The sequence below is a fragment of the Leptodactylus fuscus genome, chromosome 10, assembly GCF_031893055.1.
Source record: "Leptodactylus fuscus isolate aLepFus1 chromosome 10, aLepFus1.hap2, whole genome shotgun sequence".
NCBI lineage: Eukaryota > Metazoa > Chordata > Amphibia > Anura > Leptodactylidae > Leptodactylus > Leptodactylus fuscus.
Window position 1 is genome coordinate 15,736,045 of NC_134274.1, and position 20,649 is coordinate 15,756,693.

At 43.9% G+C, this 20,649-nt stretch overlaps 1 protein-coding gene across 2 annotated transcripts in view; it reads left to right on the top strand.

The window, feature by feature from the left end:
- Nucleotides 1-2,408: 2,408 nt before the first annotated feature.
- Nucleotides 2,409-20,649, top strand: part of INPP5A (inositol polyphosphate-5-phosphatase A) — a 264,758-nt gene continuing 246,517 nt past the window's right edge. For both annotated transcript variants that reach the window (XM_075257715.1, XM_075257714.1), the window contains exon 1: nt 2,409-2,901. In XM_075257715.1, the coding sequence (XP_075113816.1) occupies nt 2,827-2,901 (75 nt within the window). In that variant the 5' untranslated portion in view covers nt 2,409-2,826. The remainder of the gene's footprint in view (nt 2,902-20,649) is intronic.

The window sequence follows — 20,649 nt, forward strand, 5'->3', positions numbered from 1 at the left end:
CCCATGAAAGTCGTTCGGCGTGTTCGCTGGATTTATTGACCTGAATTTCATACCGGGAGGGGGACTCTTGATGATTGTAGTTCAGGATGAAATTGTTGTGTGAATCTAGCCTTTCAATGTGAATGGACCTATTGACATCAATGAGTTTTTTAATGGCCATGTGAATAAGTCCCATCCATTAACTTGCTAGTATGAATAAGCCCTTATATTGCATTTATGTGGCCCAGTGTTTTGATTAGATGAGATTGAGTCTTTGTAACTTAAAGGGATTGTTTACTTTCAGACCAATGTTATTGTTTGTCTGATATAAAGCTGTACAATTTTTCAATATACTTTCTGTATCGATTCCTCGGTTTCCTACATCTATTCTATCATTTATTCTGCTTCCTTCCAGTGGATAAAGATCAGTCCATAGTCATGTGATATACAGTCTGTGGTCATGTGATGAACATATCGGTGCACAGCTCCTTATAGTCATCAGGCACCTGTGTCCATCACATGACCACGGACTGTATATGATCCTGTATCTCTGACAGTAATCAGAGATCTAGAAAACTGAGGAATTGATACAGAAAGCATATAAATTGTACAACTTATTAGCTAAACAATAACATTGGTCTCTTATATTGGTCTAAAAGCGATCAACCCCTTTAAAGAGGACCTTTCACCATATCCGGGCACAGGCAGTTCTATATACTGCCAGAAAGCTGACAGTGCGCTGAATTCAGCGCACTGTCGGCTTTCCCGATCTGTGCCCGGTGTGAAGAGCTTACAGCCCGGTACCGTAGCTCTTCTATGGTCAGAAGGGCGTTTCTGACCATTAGCCAGAGACGTCCTTCTGCCCAGCAGCGCCTATCGCGCTGTACTGTGGAGCGGGGAGGAACGCCCCCTCCCTCTGCTCACACAGCTCGTCCATAGACAAGCATTATCAGGAGAGGGAGGGGGCGTTCCTCCCCGCTCCACAGCACAGCGCAATAGGCGCCGCGAGGCAGAAGGACGTCTCTGGCTAATGGTCAGAAACGCCTTTCTGACTGTAAAGCGTTACAGTACCGGGACCGATAGCGCTTTACACCGGGCACGGATCGGGAAAGCCGACAGTGCGCTGAATTCAGCGCACTGTCAGCTTTCTGGCAGTATATAACACTGCCTGTGCCCAGATATGGTGAAAGGTCCTCTTTAAGGCCAAATTTAGCAGACAGCATAATGCCCTTGTATTAGTCTCCTAGTACTGTACTGAGGAGACGTTACATGTTCTGTACTTCTTTTCCTTCTCCACCAGGTGAGCATGGCTGCGCTCCATCTGTTGGCGGTGAGTACTGTACTGAGCCCTGAAGAAGTCTTCTCCTCTACACCAAATCATTTCCACCCTCCATGGGGATTATATCTGCTTAGCTTTCTGTAATCTTCATTTTGTAGTAGTATGAGTTACTTTTCTTATTGCTGATTCTGCCGTGGTTATGTCAGATACAGCTACACTAATCCTGATGCCGCTGGCAGCATTCAGGGTCTCTGACAAATCCATAAGATGCCGTGATCTATATTTGTCGCGGCATCTTAAGGGTTAAACATTGGAGACCGGTGTTCTCGGTGTCAGATACAGCCGGGCTCCCATGGTGATGGTACAGGTTCTGCTTCTGAGCCTGTGCGATCTCCATCACATACATGCACATGGGGGTGCGGTAAGTAACCACATTATCCCACGTACATATACGTGAGATTGCATGAAGGGGTTACAAGTTTGGTTTTGTTGGATTGCCGGCCATCCTTTCTACCGTACGTTTAGTAGCAGCTGCTCTAAGGGCTGCCGGGGGTGCTGCTGCTCCTATTACCTTCTCATCATGGCAGGACAGGCAGGGGTTAACTGCAGCGGGGAGGCGGGGCTTAGCAGCCGGGACCAGGGAGCTGCTTCCTGCTTCGTCTCTGCAGCCTCAGGAGACACAACTACAGCGGAGGTGCAGGGAGCGCTGATCTGTGCTGCCGTGCATGGGGACCCTGCTGTAATACAGTGTATGTGTGTATATATACATACATATACACATACATTATATATATATATATATATATATACACACACATATATACACACACACTCTCCATTACTTGTATACTGGGCTGTAAGCCTCTGGCTACCCGCCTGACGTATCTGTTACACTGTTTCTGGGCTCATTGCATTGCACTTATATAATCTACTACAAAGCCCTGCCTGCAGTTGCTGTGGATGTGTTGATGAAGCACACCGCCCAGCACACACTGTATACACTAGCTGAGGAGGAGCTGTATACATCTCCCCCTGTTCATCTCTCCGGTGTGTATTTTCTGGCACTGTACCTTTAAATGAGCAGGAGGCGTGCCCTGTGGTGTGATGTCAGCGAGCCCCTCCTCCCGCACACGCCTCCTGTTGCTTGGTCAGTCCCGGTGGCTGTGCTGTAGACGAGCAGTGCTGAGGGCTGTAAGAGCCGGAATCTCACACACGGTGCCGCCGCCTCCAGAGCAGCGCTCTCCCGGCACAGCCGCCCGCCGAGCCCGGCTTCACTCCGCACCGTCTGCCGGAGACACAAACTTGCTGTGCCCGGAGATCCTTCATTGAACAGCGGGAACTTCTGTGCCAGGCTCGGCTCGTCATGGCTTCATCTGCGGCAGGCAGCTGGGGGATCTAGAAGCGCTGGAGGGGCCGGGGGATGTTCAGGAGCCGTCCGTGAGCTGCGCTGGGGCTGCCTGCCTGGCTGCGGATACCTTGTAGCAGGCTCCCTCCATTCCTGGGGCTCATCCCCTTTATGTTCTGGGCTCTGTATACAGCACCTCGCTAGAAGCTGATCCTGGAACAGTATGGCGGGGAAGGCAGCTGCCCCGGGCACCGGGATCCTGCTAGTCACAGCCAACGTCGGGACTTTGTTCGATGATGTGAGTAGTCCGGGGCAAACCTTACTCATGTGCTGGCCATTGTACAGACGCTGCTGCTTCTACACTCACTGACACTGGAGGCGGTTTAAGGTGTCCTAGGTGACATATGCATGTAATGTTATAGGCTGGAGGTGCTGCACATGGGACCACAGCTAGCAATGGGCTAACTCTGCATGGAAGTGGCTAATAACCTGCAGAGATGTCGCACATGACCCGGCTTTCTGCAGCTACTTGACCTTTCTGACACTTGTGTACATGTTGTAAAAAGTCTCAGAAGTGTCAGAGTATATACAGCATCTTTATACACTGACCATGTTCCTCACTTAACTCTATTATTTGGCACGTTCTGGGTTGTATATCCATGTTGGCGCTTCTACTGAATCCCTGTATACAGCTGTCACTGTGTGTGGCATCCTCCAGCAAATGGCATACACCGCTGACACATTGCCCCCTGTTCATAGGTCGGCTCAAGATCATTGTTTTTGACTTAAGGAAATAAAAGCGAATGCACTTAAGTATGTGATATGTAACTAATTTATACAATGTATCTCTATGTATAGTGACACGCTAGCTCCTTATAGACACATAGATAGACTTAGGCTGTGTTTACATCAGTGGGGACAAACTTTTTCGTCTGGCAATGTTTCTGGGGTGGGGGGGGGGGAGATACGGTCAGCTGTTGTCCATTGTTAGACCATTTCTCCATTCTTCTGGTCCTGTAATGGACCCAGAAAAATGGAGACAATGGCAAAGGTGTGAACATGGCCTCAAAAGTTCTTAACACACATGCTGCTAAAATAACGGACGGCAACAGTGCCTGGCGGGCGCCGATGACTATAATGACGTCCATCAGTTGACGGTTCTTATAAACAAGACACTAGTACACTTTTCTATAGAACCAATAAGCTCCAGACCAGGCACCAGATATTGGGCTCAGGGGGTCGGAGTGCCACTGGTCAGTCTTTGGCTTGTCTATACAATGTTTGATCTTGGCTGATTTGTTGGAGCTTTATAAAGTGCATCTCTAAATATAATGGCCGGAGTATCTTCCACCAAGGTGTATAGTGACAGCAGGATCCTATATCTACTCCATCTGTAAGACCAATGTTACCCAGGAGTCACTGTAAAATCTTAGAATAAAGTTAATCAAACATTGTCATTAACGAATATACAACAGAAACCTGGAGGAGTCTCAGAAGATGTGCTAAATGTATTACCCGGTGTGTTCCACTGTGATCAATGACACATCTGGATAGACGTGTTTATGGCCTTTTACATTGGGCGTCGATAACCCCAGCGATCATTCCTACCAATGTTTGTTCCTGATCACTGCCCAATGTAAACATGTCCAAGCATCAGATGACTAACAATTTGTTGGTTTTGTTATTGGCAACGTCTTCTTTATGGGTGTAGGAACTATGGCTGGTCAGCAGCGTGTCTCCTCATGTAAATGGGATGACAGGAGTGTGGACCAAATGATGTTTATATGACCCCATCACATGAGAGTAAAAGTGATCGATTGCCAATAGACTTCCTATATCATTGGGGCTCATTGCAGGCAGTTCATCTAATTGTGTAGACGGCCCAAAAGACACTTTGGTGCATTCAAAAACACCACATGGAAATGCCTTTTTTTTTTTTTGTATAATCTGGTTCTTGCTCCAGTTTTTGCTGCAGTAGGTGCCGAACATGTAGTTAATTTGCCATAGAAAAACCAGTTCAATGCATTGCCTTCTAGGACACATAGCATTATACAAGTTTCAATGTGGTCTCTTCCTATTTTCCCATAGAGATGTATTCAAGTTTGATTATCTACATTTATGGACAACCTGAATATTCTCATTGTTTCACAAAGCCTAAATTCACACTACAGTCTTTGTCTGATCTGATCAAGCATAGGATCAAAACATCAAGCAGAAAAAGCAACAGAATGACGGTTGTAGACAGGGCACCCTCTGTTTCATCCATCGTCATTCACGAGAAGAACGACAGACTGAAGTGTGAACGTAGCTTAAGAATCGCCCTCCAGTCACTGTGAAGGGAAACAGCCCGTTCATCCGGCCAGATCTCCATACTATAGTGTTGTTAGAGCAGATATTATTCTGTTTCTTCAAGTGAATCTTTTGCGCTTTTACTTTTACAAGTTGTGCCTGAACTCTGCGCTCAGGCTTCTGCCTCCCACGTTGCGGAAGAAACACTTGGTGGTTTCGATGTTTCTTTGTATTCTGTGGTGTACACACACAAACATTGCTGTACGGTAGTGTCACAGGAGCTTGATGGAAAGAAATAAACTTCTCACATGTTAGGGGCCTGCGGATGGGGTTAACTCAGTAAAGTCATACTTTGGAAGGCTCCTCTTGGCCTCTGGGAATAGGCTGTGTAACCCTTTTACTGCTGGTAAGGAATCTAGCTTATTCTGTTACGTTCCAGCCTATCACTTATACAGTTAATATCGGCCATTATATGACTGTAAGAGAACACACCAAGTGGTAACCTCGTGCCTGTTTTACAGTGGCCTTTAGAGTAAATAGACAGAAAAAGTTTACTTAACTTTTATGAATACGTCTCATTTAGTGGTGACTTATAGTCTGTGTTATAGCCTGCAGAGTATTCACATGCTGTAAGATTCAGTAACATTCCCTGTGGTGTATGCACCAGATATTAAACACTTATCTGAAAAACGGCCCCTTCTGTATAATATAACCCTGGTCAGACGTTCCCCAGATGCTGACGCTTACAGTACTGAAGGCAAACTTATCTCCGCTGCAATGGTTTGCAATGCAATGAACGCATATGAGCCACCTTATAGCACTGGGCAGGAGTCTTAGGGTCAGTGCACATGGAGTTTTTGACTCTGAATCCGCCTCCAAAAAAAGCCTTCCCATAGAGTTCTATTGGGAGGCCTTTTTTGAGGCGAATTCCTGACCAAAAAACTATGACTGGTCTTACACGGCCATAATGTAAGTCCGCAAATGGTCTGCAATTGCGGGTTTTCAATTGCGGACACATTACAGTCAATGTGGCCTCTTACACCACCGGAAGAACACAAAGAAATGGACAATTCACACAATGGGACTGAGGGCCCTGCTCGCAAGAGCTTACAATCTATGAGGTAGCAGGGGCGGCATTGCTTATACAATGGTCAGATAATTTTGTAATAGAGGTGACTGTCATTACACATATATAAAGCCGTCTGAGCCCTCACCAGTTGTGTCCTGTGCAGATGGTGTTATAATATAGGTTATAATACAAGTTGTATTTCAGCTATGGTGTAGTAGCAGTACTTTCTGTTTTGCAGGTGGTTGCAATATGTGTGCAGTCCACATGAGCTGGATGTTGGTCACACTGCGTGAGGATCAAGTTATGGCTTATTCACACATCTGCATTTCATGTATGTATGGTGTCAGTTTTCTCCATGGCATATGGATCCACACGTTTCACTGTGTTCACTCAGATGTGGGTTCATTTAAAATTTTATCATCTGACTGTTTTTTGCTTCTTTTTTTTTTTTTACCTGGATATGGTTACGTTATTAATACATCATTCCAATGCAAGTGTATTCTGTTTTTCACAGACCCTAATACATTCACGAAAAGAAAAATAATTTAAAGAAAAAGATGAAGTACCCCCCTCCCCCTCCCACAGATATTAAAAACTGATCAACCTCAGACAGCACATGAAGGATCATGGACATAACACATCCATAAACTGCAAACGTGTGAATAAGCCCTACGTCAACTTTTTTCAGCAAAAGTTCAATATTTTCTTGTGGGAGAAAAGATGGTCCATAGAGATGAGCGAACACTGTTCAGATCAGCCAATCCGAACAGCACGCTCCCATAGAAATGAATGGAAGCACCTATGATGCTGACTTTGCCGGCGTCACAGGTGCTTCCATTCATTTCTATGGGAGCGTGCTGTTCAGATCGGCTGATCCGAACAGTGTTCGCTTATCTCGATGCCTATATCCAAGACAACCGGCTCATTGTAGCTGCTATAGCCATTGTAGGTCTTCCGACTGCCTACAGGTTTCTTGGTTACTGGTCTGACTGTCTCTTGTCCCTCCAGGAGTTTCAAGTGATTTCCGTTTGTCCTAGACCACAACCATAAATGAAGGTGCAGTTTAATGTCTCCAAGTAGTAAAACAACTTAAGTCAAATCACATGATGTTAATAGTTGTGGATCTTATTAGTTCCCTTTTAGATGCCTTTGGGGGGGGGGGTTAACTGAAGTGTGTGTGTGTGTGTATGTATATATATATATATATATACCATACATATATACAGGTCATGGCCAGCTTCTACCTTTATAGGGTTGTAGCTTACAGTATTAAAATCTGCTGGTTATTTTACTTACTGGATGATGACCATTGAAAATGTGACCCTATGGACTTGCTACATCCCTGAAATTTCTTTGTCCTTGCAGCGTTACATTGTTGCATTTTCTTAGAGTATTTCTCTACTTGTGAAGCTCGGAGACTGCAGTAAGATTTCATACTCGCTCTGCATTTTTTGCATTAATAAACTGTGTACGTAGGAGGTGCCATATTTCATACTTCTATGCTTATGAATATGGAAGATCTTTTGAGATAATATGTTACAAATACTATCACCAACCAAACGTGTGAAAAATCCCAGTGGATTAGAAATAACCATTAAACAGAAGTCTGTGAGTCACGTTTCTGTGTGTGTATATATAGATAGATAGATGAGAAATAAATTATAATATATCTCTATATGTCTAATAGGTCCCTCTGTGGTTGAGATCCAGCTTTCCCAACCTCTGTACAACAGAAAATGATGGCACCCAACAGACCTCATTGACTTTTAATGGGGTTGGGGGAGGTCTATCTGGTTTCCAATAGGCCTCCGTCATGTTGATGGTGAAAAATGACATCAAATACAGTGTAATTTTTTTTCCTGTCAAATATTCTAGTCTGCAAGGAAAGCCCTAATGCAGATGTGAACATAAAGGGAAGGCAAAGGGCGTATCTTTACTTGTGGTGTGGCTCTGGTTTTTTAGTGTAATACATACGATTGCAGATAAAACCTGAGCAGATTTTAGGACATCATACTCTATCTATCCCAATGTAAAAAGATATGCATAGTTTGATTCAATAACTTATGTCTCAGATATGGACAGATATGGCAATCTTCCAGTACATGTGGGCTTATAAATCTTCCCCTGAGGCTAGTACCATCCAGTACCTAGCGATAAAGCCTCTATTACCTTGCTGGCTTTCCTTGTTCTGCAGAGTTCCTTATCTGGCAGCCTCTTGAGGAATGTAAAGATGTCTTATCTATGACCAGTGTCAGTGCTCCTAGCCCGGCCTCTCTATTAAGTAGATCCTATTACCGGCTTTGATGAAATTATCCAGGTCTAGAATAATGATGCAAATACCCGTTAATATATTTAATCTGCTGTGATTTTACTGAAGACAACAGTATTGGAGGGAGGGAGGGAGCCGCGTCTATTATCCTGGCTTTACTGTATTTATAATTGAGGATCAATATTCTTTAAGGTTGAAAATGGTTCAATTGCATGTGAAACACACCCACAGCGGCTGCGGTGTAGTACAGGTACTTTGGCTGTATATGTATCTACATGATAGATTTTGAATGTGATCCTGGCTTTGGTGAATAGGGCCACATACGCACATATGGCATATCAGATTTTATTTGTATGTTGATCAAGGGTCATCCCAAAATGTTACAGGTAATGTCACTTGGTGATACTAGTAAGAAATATTATGAAGGATGTCCCCTACACTGGAGTGCCCAAACTAAGGCTACAGGTTCACAATTGTATGCGGCACTACCATGGGTCCATTGTAAAACTGTATGGATGGCATTTGTGTACTGTATGTGACTTGGGCTGCAAAATGCCCTGACTCACTGCCCTCTACATACACCTGTTATACACGGCATGTGCATGGGGACATAGAAAATACTGGGTCAGTGTGCTAGCTTTTAACAACTCGGCTAGTACATAGAGCACAGACTCATGTGCGGCTAATTCACATGTCTGCATTTCACGTACATATGGTGTTTTCTTGGTGCTGTGGACAGTATCTGTCTCCTTCACTCTCTGGCAATTGACAGTATATTTTTTTATTAATTTTTCATGTGCAGCATATGGATGATAAATGGTACCATCACGGACAGCGCATGGCCATGGATCACGTGGTGTCCATAATTGTCATAGACCTCACATGTGAGAGAGGTCCAAGGGGTAGCGACTGGTGATGGTCCCTAACAGTGTCAGAATGGGAGCCGTGGGAGTCAGATGAGTGCTATTCCTTTTATTGATCTATCCCGAACCCTTTAAATATGGAGGCCATTGGGGCTTTGCTGTGTTACTGATGGTAATGTCTACGATCGGAGCCTGCTCCATGATTTTACCCTTTTATACCGACTTCCAAAAAAAAAAATGGGGGGTTCCCATCTGTGAATGACTTGTATATAATCTTCATATCGCTGTAATCGTACTGACCACAGAATGCAGTTATCGTGTCATTTTGGTAGCGCACAGTATGGCATAAAAACGCAGCCCATAAGAAAATCATGCAATGTGCATAAAGCGTTAGTAAAGCAATTTCTTTTGGTTGAGAAGATTTAATTTGCTGTAATATGTTGTGATATAGAATGAGATCAAGCAGGAGACAAATTTCCTTGTAATAAATATTTCAGTTGATGAATGAATTCAGTATTTGTGCACAGATCTAGGGGATGGTTCAGTCCTGATCATTTGGTGATGACTATTCTGATTTATACCCAGAAGAACCCATCCCATCAAGGACAACAAATCTCTATAGTTCTTGAAAGCCGAGTTTCCTCTTGCTGGACTTCTCCGCATTACTTACTTTTCCCATCTCCTCCAGCAAGGTTACAAAATAAACTTGCAAGCAGAGAGGCTAAATTTACCCAGGCAGCTGTCTTACACATGCGTAATTCACTGCTCCTCTTATAAAGTTGTCATTATTCATGATCTAATTGAGTCTATGTGTGTGCTCAGCTCCACAGCATCCTGTACCTGTGAATTGTCACCCCTGACACAGAAAGGTGTCAGATCGCTGGTGACATAATGAAGCATGCCCAAAAGCAGCAATCTGTATAGATCAAACAGTCTGCTCCTCCATCTCCAGGTATATTTATTCCACATGGATGGTTGTAAAGGATTTATTAGACACCATCAGCAGCTTTTCTGTCTCATAGATAAACATGTTTGGCACATTAGGGGAACAATTGACTGGATGCAACCGGTAGTCCTGGGTAGGTGACAGTGATAGAATACTTAAATGAGTTGTCTGATCAATTATTTTCACATCAGAAGTCCTGAAAAATACCTGTTGTAAAGTAATATACACAGTTTCTCGTGTTAATACGTCTTTCATCTTTGTTTTTCCCTTGGTGCTGTGGACAGTATCAGTCTCCTTCACCCTCTGGCAATTGACAATATATTTCTTTATTAATTCCTCTGCAGCAGAAGTCTTGGCTACATTGCCATGCTACTATAAGGGCTCTACTAGCAGGCTGGTCAGATATCTGTATGTTCTGCAGAGTAACTGAACATAACTCAGCCCATTACATGGATACACGTTGATAAGGAATGGTGCCACTTAGTGTTCAGAGTATATAGCAAAGGTAAAGTGCCGCCATGAGTATATTAAAGGGATCCTATCATTCAAACACTATTTTTTTCTAGGTACCACGTTGGAATAGCCTTAGGAAAGACCATTCGTCTCCTACCTTTCACTGTCTTCTCCGTTCCGCCGTTCGTCCAACAATCCCGGTTCTTGTCGGTTTGCAAATTATCTCTTTCGCAGCACTGGGGGTGGGCCCCAGCACACAAACAGCACTGGGGGCTTCCCCAATGCTGCGAGAGAACTCTCTCCAGCGTTGCCTCCATCTTCGTCAGGAGTGTCCTCTTCAGCTTCTTCTTCTGGCGGTGGCTTGTAATTTCTAGGCCTCGGGCAGAGCAGACTGTGCATGCCCACAGGCCACGAGAAAATAGCCGCTTGCACAGTATTGGAAGCGGCCATTTTTTCATGGCCTGTGGGCATGCGCAGACTGCTCTGCCCGAGGCCATAGAAGTTACAAGCCACCGCCGGAAGAAGAGGCTGAAAAGGACACTCCTGACAAAGATGGAGGTGGCGCTGGAGAGAGTTCTCTCGCAGCATTGGGGACGCCCCCAGTGCTGTTTGTGTGCTGGGGCCCGCCCCCAGTGCTGCGAGAGCGCTAACTTGAATACCGACAAGAACCGGGATTGTTGGACCAACAGCAGAGCGGAGAAGACAATGAAAGGTAGGAGACAAATTGCCTTTCTTAAGGCTATTCCGACTTGGTACCTAGAAAAAATAGTGTGTGACAGGATCCCTTTAATAAGGCATTCTGTGGAGCGTGTGATGATTTTTAAGTAATCTCCTATGAATGTGTAAGAATGCAACGAGTTGGTTTCCATAGATACCACTTATAAGCAGATTTCATGCGCATTTTGGTTACGCTAAGTTAACATTGCGAACTATGTAAAGTCATAAATGGTGAATTCCCCTGAAATTCTAACCGTTGGGCATTAAGGTTCCCGAAATTTGCAGCCTTGGCACTAGTAATATGTATAAGTGACCTCCGAACACTGTATACCAACTAGCTCAGATTGCCACATGTAACAGAAGCTCCGCCCATTCTTGATGGCTAATGGTTGCCCTGTTTTGAAGGCAGTACCTTTTTAAAGGGAGTGTCACGCCAGGCAATTTCTATCCTAAATTTCTAGTCCGCTTTCGACTACTGTAGCGCTGAGCCCTTTCCTCTCTGACAGGCGTTATGGGACAATGGTGTTAGGTTTGGCCACCTTATGATCATCTTTAGTTTGACATTTTTTCCCGCTGTCCAGCAGAGTATTGTGCTATGCTTGTAATACATTATTAATACAGCAGTGAAGCAGTTAAAGTCCAAATCATATTATATTAGAATGAACACAAGTGACCTAGATAATATCTGAATAATTTCCCCTGTGGACATCTCGGTTCTGGGCCGCACTGGCAGAGCAGCAGCAGTGGCAGCGCCAGTTGTGTGCGAGGAGCTGTCGTGTGTCACTATCGTAGAGTCTGGGGATTGGTCAAATCCTGTGTTGTATAAGGTAATCTGTGTAAGCTGTGCCATATAGTTTGCATTTTGGTATAGTGTGACTATAAAGTAAGGATTCACTTGTGGTTTTGGCTACGAATAAATGTTTCATCCCAATGTTGTTACTTTTTGTATTATTTTTGTGAACTAAATCTAACCAATATGATAGTGTTCTCTCTGAAGGAATTGTGGTGAGAAGTGATGGTGCAGACTATAGAGGCACCTGCAGAATGTAAGGATTTGTTACTGAATCTATAGGGGAAATACTCGTGATTCACAGCTAAAACAAACGTGCTGTGGTTATAGAAAAACGTACGCATTATTGGAAACACAGCTTTTCCACTGCTAGTATTTTTGGAGCGGAGTCCGACCCCCCCTCTCATCTTTATGGTGAATTAAAATGCGCGAGAAATCCCCCTTTAGTCTATGGCACCACATAGTGAGATGAAGCTAAAAAACGCTGCGGAAAAGACCACAATGGAAACTTGTCTTTTTTTTTTTTTTTTTTTCTCTGTAGCATTTTTTCACAGAAAGTCTGCAAAGTTTTCCTCTGCAGTCTTTTTTTTTTTTGTTACACCTATACAGAAAGTGCCAGCAATTTCGGAGATATACTTGACATGATGTGATTTACAAAAACACCGGCGTGTTTCTGGTAGTTTTTTTTTTTTTTTTTTCTTGTGCAATGTGTTGATAGGATGAGCCAGAATCCCATCCACTTTGCAGGTACGGTAAAATGCAGTGTTTTTTTTGCCACAGGGCCCTCCATCTTAAGGGGCAAATGCTATTTTCTGGGTACATTTGTCACTGGTAACTTGGTGCTGGTAATCTCCTACCCTGCTTACTAGAATTACATCATCATTGGAGATTGGCGTCTCTGTGAACTATGATGGAATAAATGAGTGAGTTCATCTTTTTGGCCGCAATGTCCATCTCTTATGACTCTTCTGTATTTTTGACTATTTACTGTGAACATTTTTATGAATTGTATATGGACCTATATAGTATACTAGCATCTACCCGCCACTTCATCTCCGGGTTGGCGGTGGCGCTGAGCCGCCTATATGTACCCAATCGCTGTCGCTTCTGATTCGCGGTGTACACACGTGCCAACCCCTGGCCCCCATTGCCCCTCGCTTGGTACCGCAGTCTCTCTACCTACCAGCTGCATTTTGGTCACCCCCCCAACCAACGAACCAACCACCTCTGCCCCCCGCGTGCACCTGACCCCTTCGATTCCCGGGGCTGATGCTTCTTCCCACCTTGGCGCTCCCATCCCTCCTCTGTGTTGCATGGCCCGGGCCCCCTCCCACCGCGGCACCCCCGTGGCGACCTCAGCCTTGCAGGCCCCCTTGTCTCTCCTGCTGCACCCCGGCTCTCCCTCACCAGCCCCTCTCTCCTGCAGCACCCCACCGACTCTCCCGCGGCCCTTACCCGCACACTACAGTGTCGCGGTGTACTTATTGCACTGGCTGAGCCGATGAAGCCGGTGTCTCTCGCTGAGTGGCGCTGCACAGCTGCGTCGGGTCCTGAGGGAGGTTGCATAGTTGCTACTGCCGTCGAGAGAGTGGTCTGAGCAGGCAGCATGGCTGCGGCACTCCGGAACCACGAGTATCTGCCATGTTGCCCGGGTCGTAGAGAGGAAAGCGGCCTGCCCACAGACTGCCTTGGACGTATCAGGCCGCGCCGCTTCTCCCCAGGCCCGCCCAGAGCCTGTCGTGCACTAATGGGAGCGCCACTGACAGACCTATGAGGACGACATCTGAGGTCCTACAGCGGAGCCGGCTCATTGTTTCGTTGGTCCCGGCGGGGCTGACTGGGGAGTGGGCGCCTTGTGAGGTGGCCTATCTTTCCTTCCGGCTAAATATCTAGGTGTGTGTGAAATCTCAGCCAAATCCGTACAGGCGTTTGGCTGTGATAGTGGAATAAACTTCCAAACATCCAAACACACAAACTTGCCCATTTATAATATTAGTAGGATATGTGTTGCAGGTGGGAAAACAATAGGGTTTTTTGAACCCCTAAACTCACCATCTGCCTAGAAAAAGTACAGCAATAGAGCTGTCATCCCTTCACCGCTGAAATAAAGACTTGGCTTTCAATCTATTAATGTGTTTTTAATGGTATATAAAATATCCACTTTCGAACATGATGGAAGGATTATAAAAAAAAATAAATCAGATAGGAAATGCTGTAAGTATAGCATAATAGGTACATTAGCCCAGATCTGTAATTTACATTACAAGACTCCAAGAGGAGCGCTCATGAACGGCTTCTGCCCCCTCTCCAGCCAGCACCTTCCCTTGCTGCGGCGTTTCATCTGGTTTTGATTTGCATATGTTCCTCTGGTGCTTGACATGAAATTACAAAACAAAATGTTCTGATTTAATTGTAAGATAATATCATGTTATATCTGCTGTAAGGCCAGGTTCACATTTGTGCATTTTTGTATCCCCAAAGCATCAAAGTCGTCAGAAGGGTTTCTTTCCTTTTTATTGATTTGTAGAGATGAGCGAACACTATTCGAATCAGCCGTTTCGAATAGCATGTTCCCATAGAAATGAATGGACGTAGCCGGCACGCGGGGTTTAAGTGGCTGGCCACCGGCAAAGTCTGCGTGCAGGCCGTTTCCATACATTCCTATGGGAGCGTGCTATTCGAAATGGCTTTTTCGAATATTGTTCGCTCATCTCTATTGATTTGCAATGTTTTTTTGCAAATTTTTATTTTTTTTTTCTTTAAGGTTTCAATGTCTTGTTTGTAGTTTTGGTAGAGACAGCATTGGTCTAGGTTCACATATCCACCCTGTGTCCCTGATTCCTGCAAGTCATTTACAGATCTGTTACACAACTGGCACTAATGGAGCCCGACTGATCCCAGTAACTGTAATGGGATCCATTGGGTTTCGTTCTGGTGTCCATCATTTTGTCCGCCAAAACTTGGCCTGTGCCTTATAACAGACTCTGCAATGGAGGCTCCAACGCAGATATGAATTTAGATTTAGAAACATCTAGAACTCTGAGAAAAAAAGATGTTTCATATATTATGTATAGTTTTTTTTTTTTTTTTTTTTGTTTTTATACTTGGAACCTGTCTTATTGAAAATGCTGTTCAATCTTCAAGCAGCAGGTCATAGCGCAGGAGGAACTGAGCGGATTGATGTATAGTTTTCAGAGGAAAACATTGTTTAATTTTAGGATAAGATAGTCCTACCATGGAGTCATAGCAACTAAAAAGAATCAGACTTCAGGATCATTTAGTTCTCTGTGCGGGGTGATCTTCGCTTAGCCTGTTGTTGATTATACAGCCTGACCGCAGTTTGGAGGAAGGATCTCCAATAGCTCCTTCTCACACTTGGGGTGAAGCAGTTGGTCACGGACAGTCTGATAAGTACTGGTCTCGTACATGGGATGGGAATTGTCCTCCAGCATGGAGCTCACCACGGACAGTATCCTTCTGTCACATCTGTATCATAGTCTTGGCTTAGAATTGCTGGATGAATAAGAGATGCAAGCAGAATTTCATTGTAATTTCAGTTAAGAATGGAAAACCATAATAAATGAAGTCCTGTTCATTCTTCTGATCCTCCCTCAGGACCAGGAAGATCAGATAATACTCAGATGCTTGTAGAGAACCTCCATGTTATCTATGTGTTTACATAGAGAGATAACAGGCTTTATCTGCAAAGTGCAATTAGCTGAATGCTTGTCCTGCCAGCACTGAGTAAATGACTTCACTTGTCCTATCTCACAGGTCCTGGTTATAGTAACATGTGTAAACAATGGAAGGAATAAGTTCACATAGCAAGCAAACAAAGCAGTGTTTCTAAAGCAATATATTAACACAAAGTCTTCAATTTACATACGCTACCAGTACAGATAAGATTCTTGAGATGGAACAACCCTTTAAACATTGAAATCTTTTCACTTTTAGGCTGGTCTTACACGAAGGTACTGAATGTACGATCCGTAAGTTGCTGGTCTATGGCCGCAAGTTGCTGGTCTATGGCAAGTCGCTGGTCGCAAGTTGCTGGTCTATGGCACTAGTTGCTGATCGGCAACATAGACTCCGCAGATGTCTGTGTTCTGCTGCACTCGCCCATAGAGTTCTATGGGCGAGTCCGTGCAGTGACGCAATTCATGGCCATTACGGACATGTTCTATAAAGTGTGGACCACGGTTCCGGCCTGGCCACACCATGGATAAAATATCCGGTGGTGTAAGAGACCGCATTGAATATGTGTCCGCAATTGAAAACCCTAATTTGCGGACTTGCATTACGGCCATGTAAGACCAGCCTTATGTTGAGAAGTGAAGGTTGTCGGACCTATCGGTGACTGTATTCATGATGGCTGTCAATCCCTGATAGAATTGACTCCTTAACTTCTTCAGTTTATGCTGAATCTTTTCCCATAACATGATATATCAATCTGCTTGGCTCCGGCTCTATAACATTCTGCCTACAGGTTGTATAGCATTTTCCATGTGACAGGATCCCTCTCACGCATCTTCATTATGGTAGTTCTTTACTGGGTTGGATAAAATGTCCTCAAGTAGTCTGAGCACCTAGAAGGAAAGTGTACAAATGGCGCAGATTTCAGCCATAAGCTGTGACTCCTCTTAGGAAAGGTATTGGGGTGGTGTAAAACCAAACTACTAGTCACAAATAAAGAAAAATCTATATGTGGCTGCCTCCTATCTTTTGGGTCTTCTTTCCTTCCAGGCTTGGTCTATGGCACTGTTTTGTTACCCTGCGCTCACATAACTCAGTATTGTCCTGGCACTTGTTTAATGTCTGAGCGAGAATCATCTGATATTTGTATTCACAGCTTCAGCGTCCACAGCCAAACAGGAAAACTCTGTGCAGTATATTTATTTTTGCCACCAGGAAGATCTTTGCTGTTGCCATTGATGCTAGATGTGCCCATTATGACCTGGCAGGAAGGCATGACATCGGCTTTGGCATCAGTTTCCTCCAGGTGTATCTGCACCATGCTGAAGGCAAATAAAACCGGATAGACACAAACACACATGTATAGGAAGAGCTCAGATACACAGCAATGCTGAGGAATAGCAGATCTGTATTCACCTGTTATGAACAATGATTTTATGGTCACCATGTGTGAATATAGCCTTAGGTTGCCTTCCTGTAAATACATCAGCTGGCCGTATAAAACCCCTGGATCAGAACACTGGCTCATTGTATATGGCTATGACAAAGGCTAGAACTCAGGAGATTACCAATACCTGTCCATTTTGCAGCTCCAGCTCACTAAAAGAATGTAATGGGTCCATGTGCTGTTTTACCATAGACCCAGCTCATGTCCAGGTTTATGTGCATGAAGCCTTACTGTGTACAAGTGCGCCATGTTCAATAATCTTAGTAAATGTACTGAAGGGCTGCAGTCACAGAAATATGTGGCAGTAGGACCAGAATGTAGAAATGGGAATCCCTACATCTCAGAACACAGAAAGTAATCTGCACAAGCAGCTATGGGATATTTCATAACAAAACCATTGTGTCTATGGGCCGTGGATGTCAGCAATGCAAGGCTTTGAAGATCTGCAGCATGCAGAGGGTCCATCTCCAATATCCCCGGAGATTATACATCCGAACATATGAGCCTGCCATACCACTGACACAGAAACAAATAGTGGCAGGGGATGTTCAGCTATACAATTTGATTTATTTTTAGGGTTAAAATAATATTGGTTGTGGTGTTCACATTTTTATTTTGGGGTGACATCATTGCCACAGTGTGTAGACGTCTGGACCTTGCCCAGATCAACTTTTCCGGCAGTCTCAAAGTGGCTGTGTCTGGGGGGAGGGTGTACATTCTGCTTCTATTTAAGTAATAGTGGCAGAGCTGTAGCCCATCCATTATATAGAGGTGGTGCTCTTGCTATGTTCCTATTACTTGTATAGGCGCAGACTGCGCCCTCTCCTACGCACTTGGGTATCTACTGAGGCCTAGAGGCTGCCTGAATCTGATCTGTGCCGGGTCCGGATGTCAAACCCCCACCATCACATACTGATGGCCTCTCCGGTGTAGGTCAATAATTATATCCATTATGTAACCCCTTTTATGACTTCAATGTTTTTTGGTTGAATCACAATCCTTTTCATTTGAGAAGGTAAGGAATAGGAATGAAAGCTGAAATTCAGCTGAGACCATGCAGGCCTTCTATACAAATTTTCAGCTTGTTGACAGCCATTGGCGCCCTGTTTATAAGCAGGATTTATCTAGGCACTGCTATTTAGTACAATCAACATACAGAAATGAGCAGAATTTATGCCTAACTGAAGTTGTAAAAGAGATAAAAGGTCCTGGGGGGGGGGGGGATTAAAAGGATTGTCTTGATGGATGACAATTCTCTGATTGCTGGAGGTCCAGCCACCGTTCATGAGAACTTGGGTCCCATATCGCTCATTGTAATGGAGCCATTCTCGCACATACCCGCAGCTGACAAAAATAGCGTAATAATAATACATTGTATTTATATAGCGCCAACATATTCCGTGGCACTGTACAAATTGTACAGAACTCTTCTATCTCCAGTAGTCCCATAGACTTCAGACTATTCCCCCATTCATTCAGGTACATGAGACCTTCATTCTTCTGATTTGTAGGACTGCCAGTGATGTTACCAGGGGGGTTAGTAGTAATAAGTTTCTTTATACCACAGGGCAATACTAAATGTAATCAGTAAGTCCATTGTAAAATAAGCATTTTTTTTTCTTCCTGTATAATATAAATAATGTAGAAAAATCTGAACAGGAAATATATTTGATGCAGAAATTTTCTACTCTAAAATATACTGTGTGTAATAACGTTTCATTTTGTGAAGGCGACTGAATTCTTTCTTGTGTCAGTAGTTGTGTGTACAGTAATGTCCGGTCTTGTGTTCCTTCACTGAGAGAGGGGTAGAAGTACATGTGTAGTTGACGTTACTGAATTAGCGACTTGCGTTGCGTTTCATTACTATTCGCAGTTTGTCGCCATCAGCCAGGACTTGTGTACACTTGGGTTATAATTAGAACAGTGACTGGTTAACGCAAAGGATCTTCTATTGTGTCACCTCCTTGAGCTCTACTGACTGGAGCACTATTGATCGGGAACAATGGCACTTTTCTGTTCCAATACCTTGTTTAGTTAGTGATTTAGTACCAGTCCTAGCAGCGGATGCCAGCAGCTCATTTATTCCTCCGGCTTTCAGCTCCCCTCTCGGGCTTCCTCCACCCCACGCCCAGGAATTTTCTCTTTAAACTTTTCACAGCCTTGTATCAAGGCCCAAGAGAGGAGTTTTTATTTTCCCACAATATGGGCAAAGAATGATAAACCAAAACAAAATGCCATTCTTTCTGACGTTGGTCTATAAGTGACGGAGCCCAGGGGAAGAACAACCTTGTGGAAAAATGCAACGGCTGCTGTAAGCCAACAGATGAAGGCAGGAGCTGTCAGCCAGGATTTTTATTTATTTATTCTTATTGTACGCACTTTTTTTTCCATTTTTTTTTTTTTTTTGTCATATCTAAAAACATGACATCTCTAGACTCCAGTATAGAACCTGTCACAATGGTAGGAAACAGAAGCAGCGGGAGCCTCACAACTCACACTGCATTATTATTACTAGTATATCCAAATGGGGTAGTATATTATATGTAATAGTAATTGTATGTAAAATATGTCAGTATATGAAATCCCTGTCTGAGAGCTAAACTACTGCCTGTTATGTCAGCGTCTAGTATTCCCAACTTTTACTCCTAGTTGAATCCACTGTGTGTGTATAATATACATACACATACACTATATATATGTATATATATATATATATATATATATATATATATATATATATATACACATATATATATATATATATATATATATATATATATATATACACATATATATATACACATATATACTCACTGGCCACTTTATTAGGTACACCTGTCCAACTGCTCGTTAACACTTAATTTCTAATCAGCCAATCACATGGCGGCAACTCAGTGCATTTAGGCATGTAGACATGGTCAAGACAATCTCCTGCAGTTCACACCGAGCATCAGTATGGGGAAGAAAGGTGATTTGAGTGCCTTTGAATGTGGCATGGTTGTTGGTGCCAGAAGGGCTGGTCTGAGTATTTCAGAAACTGCTGATCTACTGGGATTTTCACGCACAACCATCTCTAGGGTTTACAGAGAATGGTCCGAAAAAGAAAAAAACATCCAGTGAGCGGCAGTTCTGTGGGCGGAAATGCGTTGTTGATGCCAGAGGTCAGAGGAGAATGGCCAGACTGGTTTGAGCTGATAGAAAGGCAACAGTGACTCAAATAGCCACCCGTTACAACCAAGGTAGCCAGAAGAGCAGGATAATGCGCCATGTCATAAAGCTGGAATCATCTCAGACTGGTTTCTTGAACATGACAATGAGTTCACTGTACTCCAATGGCCTCCACAGTCACCAGATCTCAATCCAATAGAGCATCTTTGGGATGTGGTGGAACGGGAGATTCGCATCATGGATGTGCAGCCGACAAATCTGCGGCAACTGTGTGATGCCATCATGTCAATATGGGCCAAAATCTCTGAGGAATGCTTCCAGCACCTTGTTGAATCTATGCCA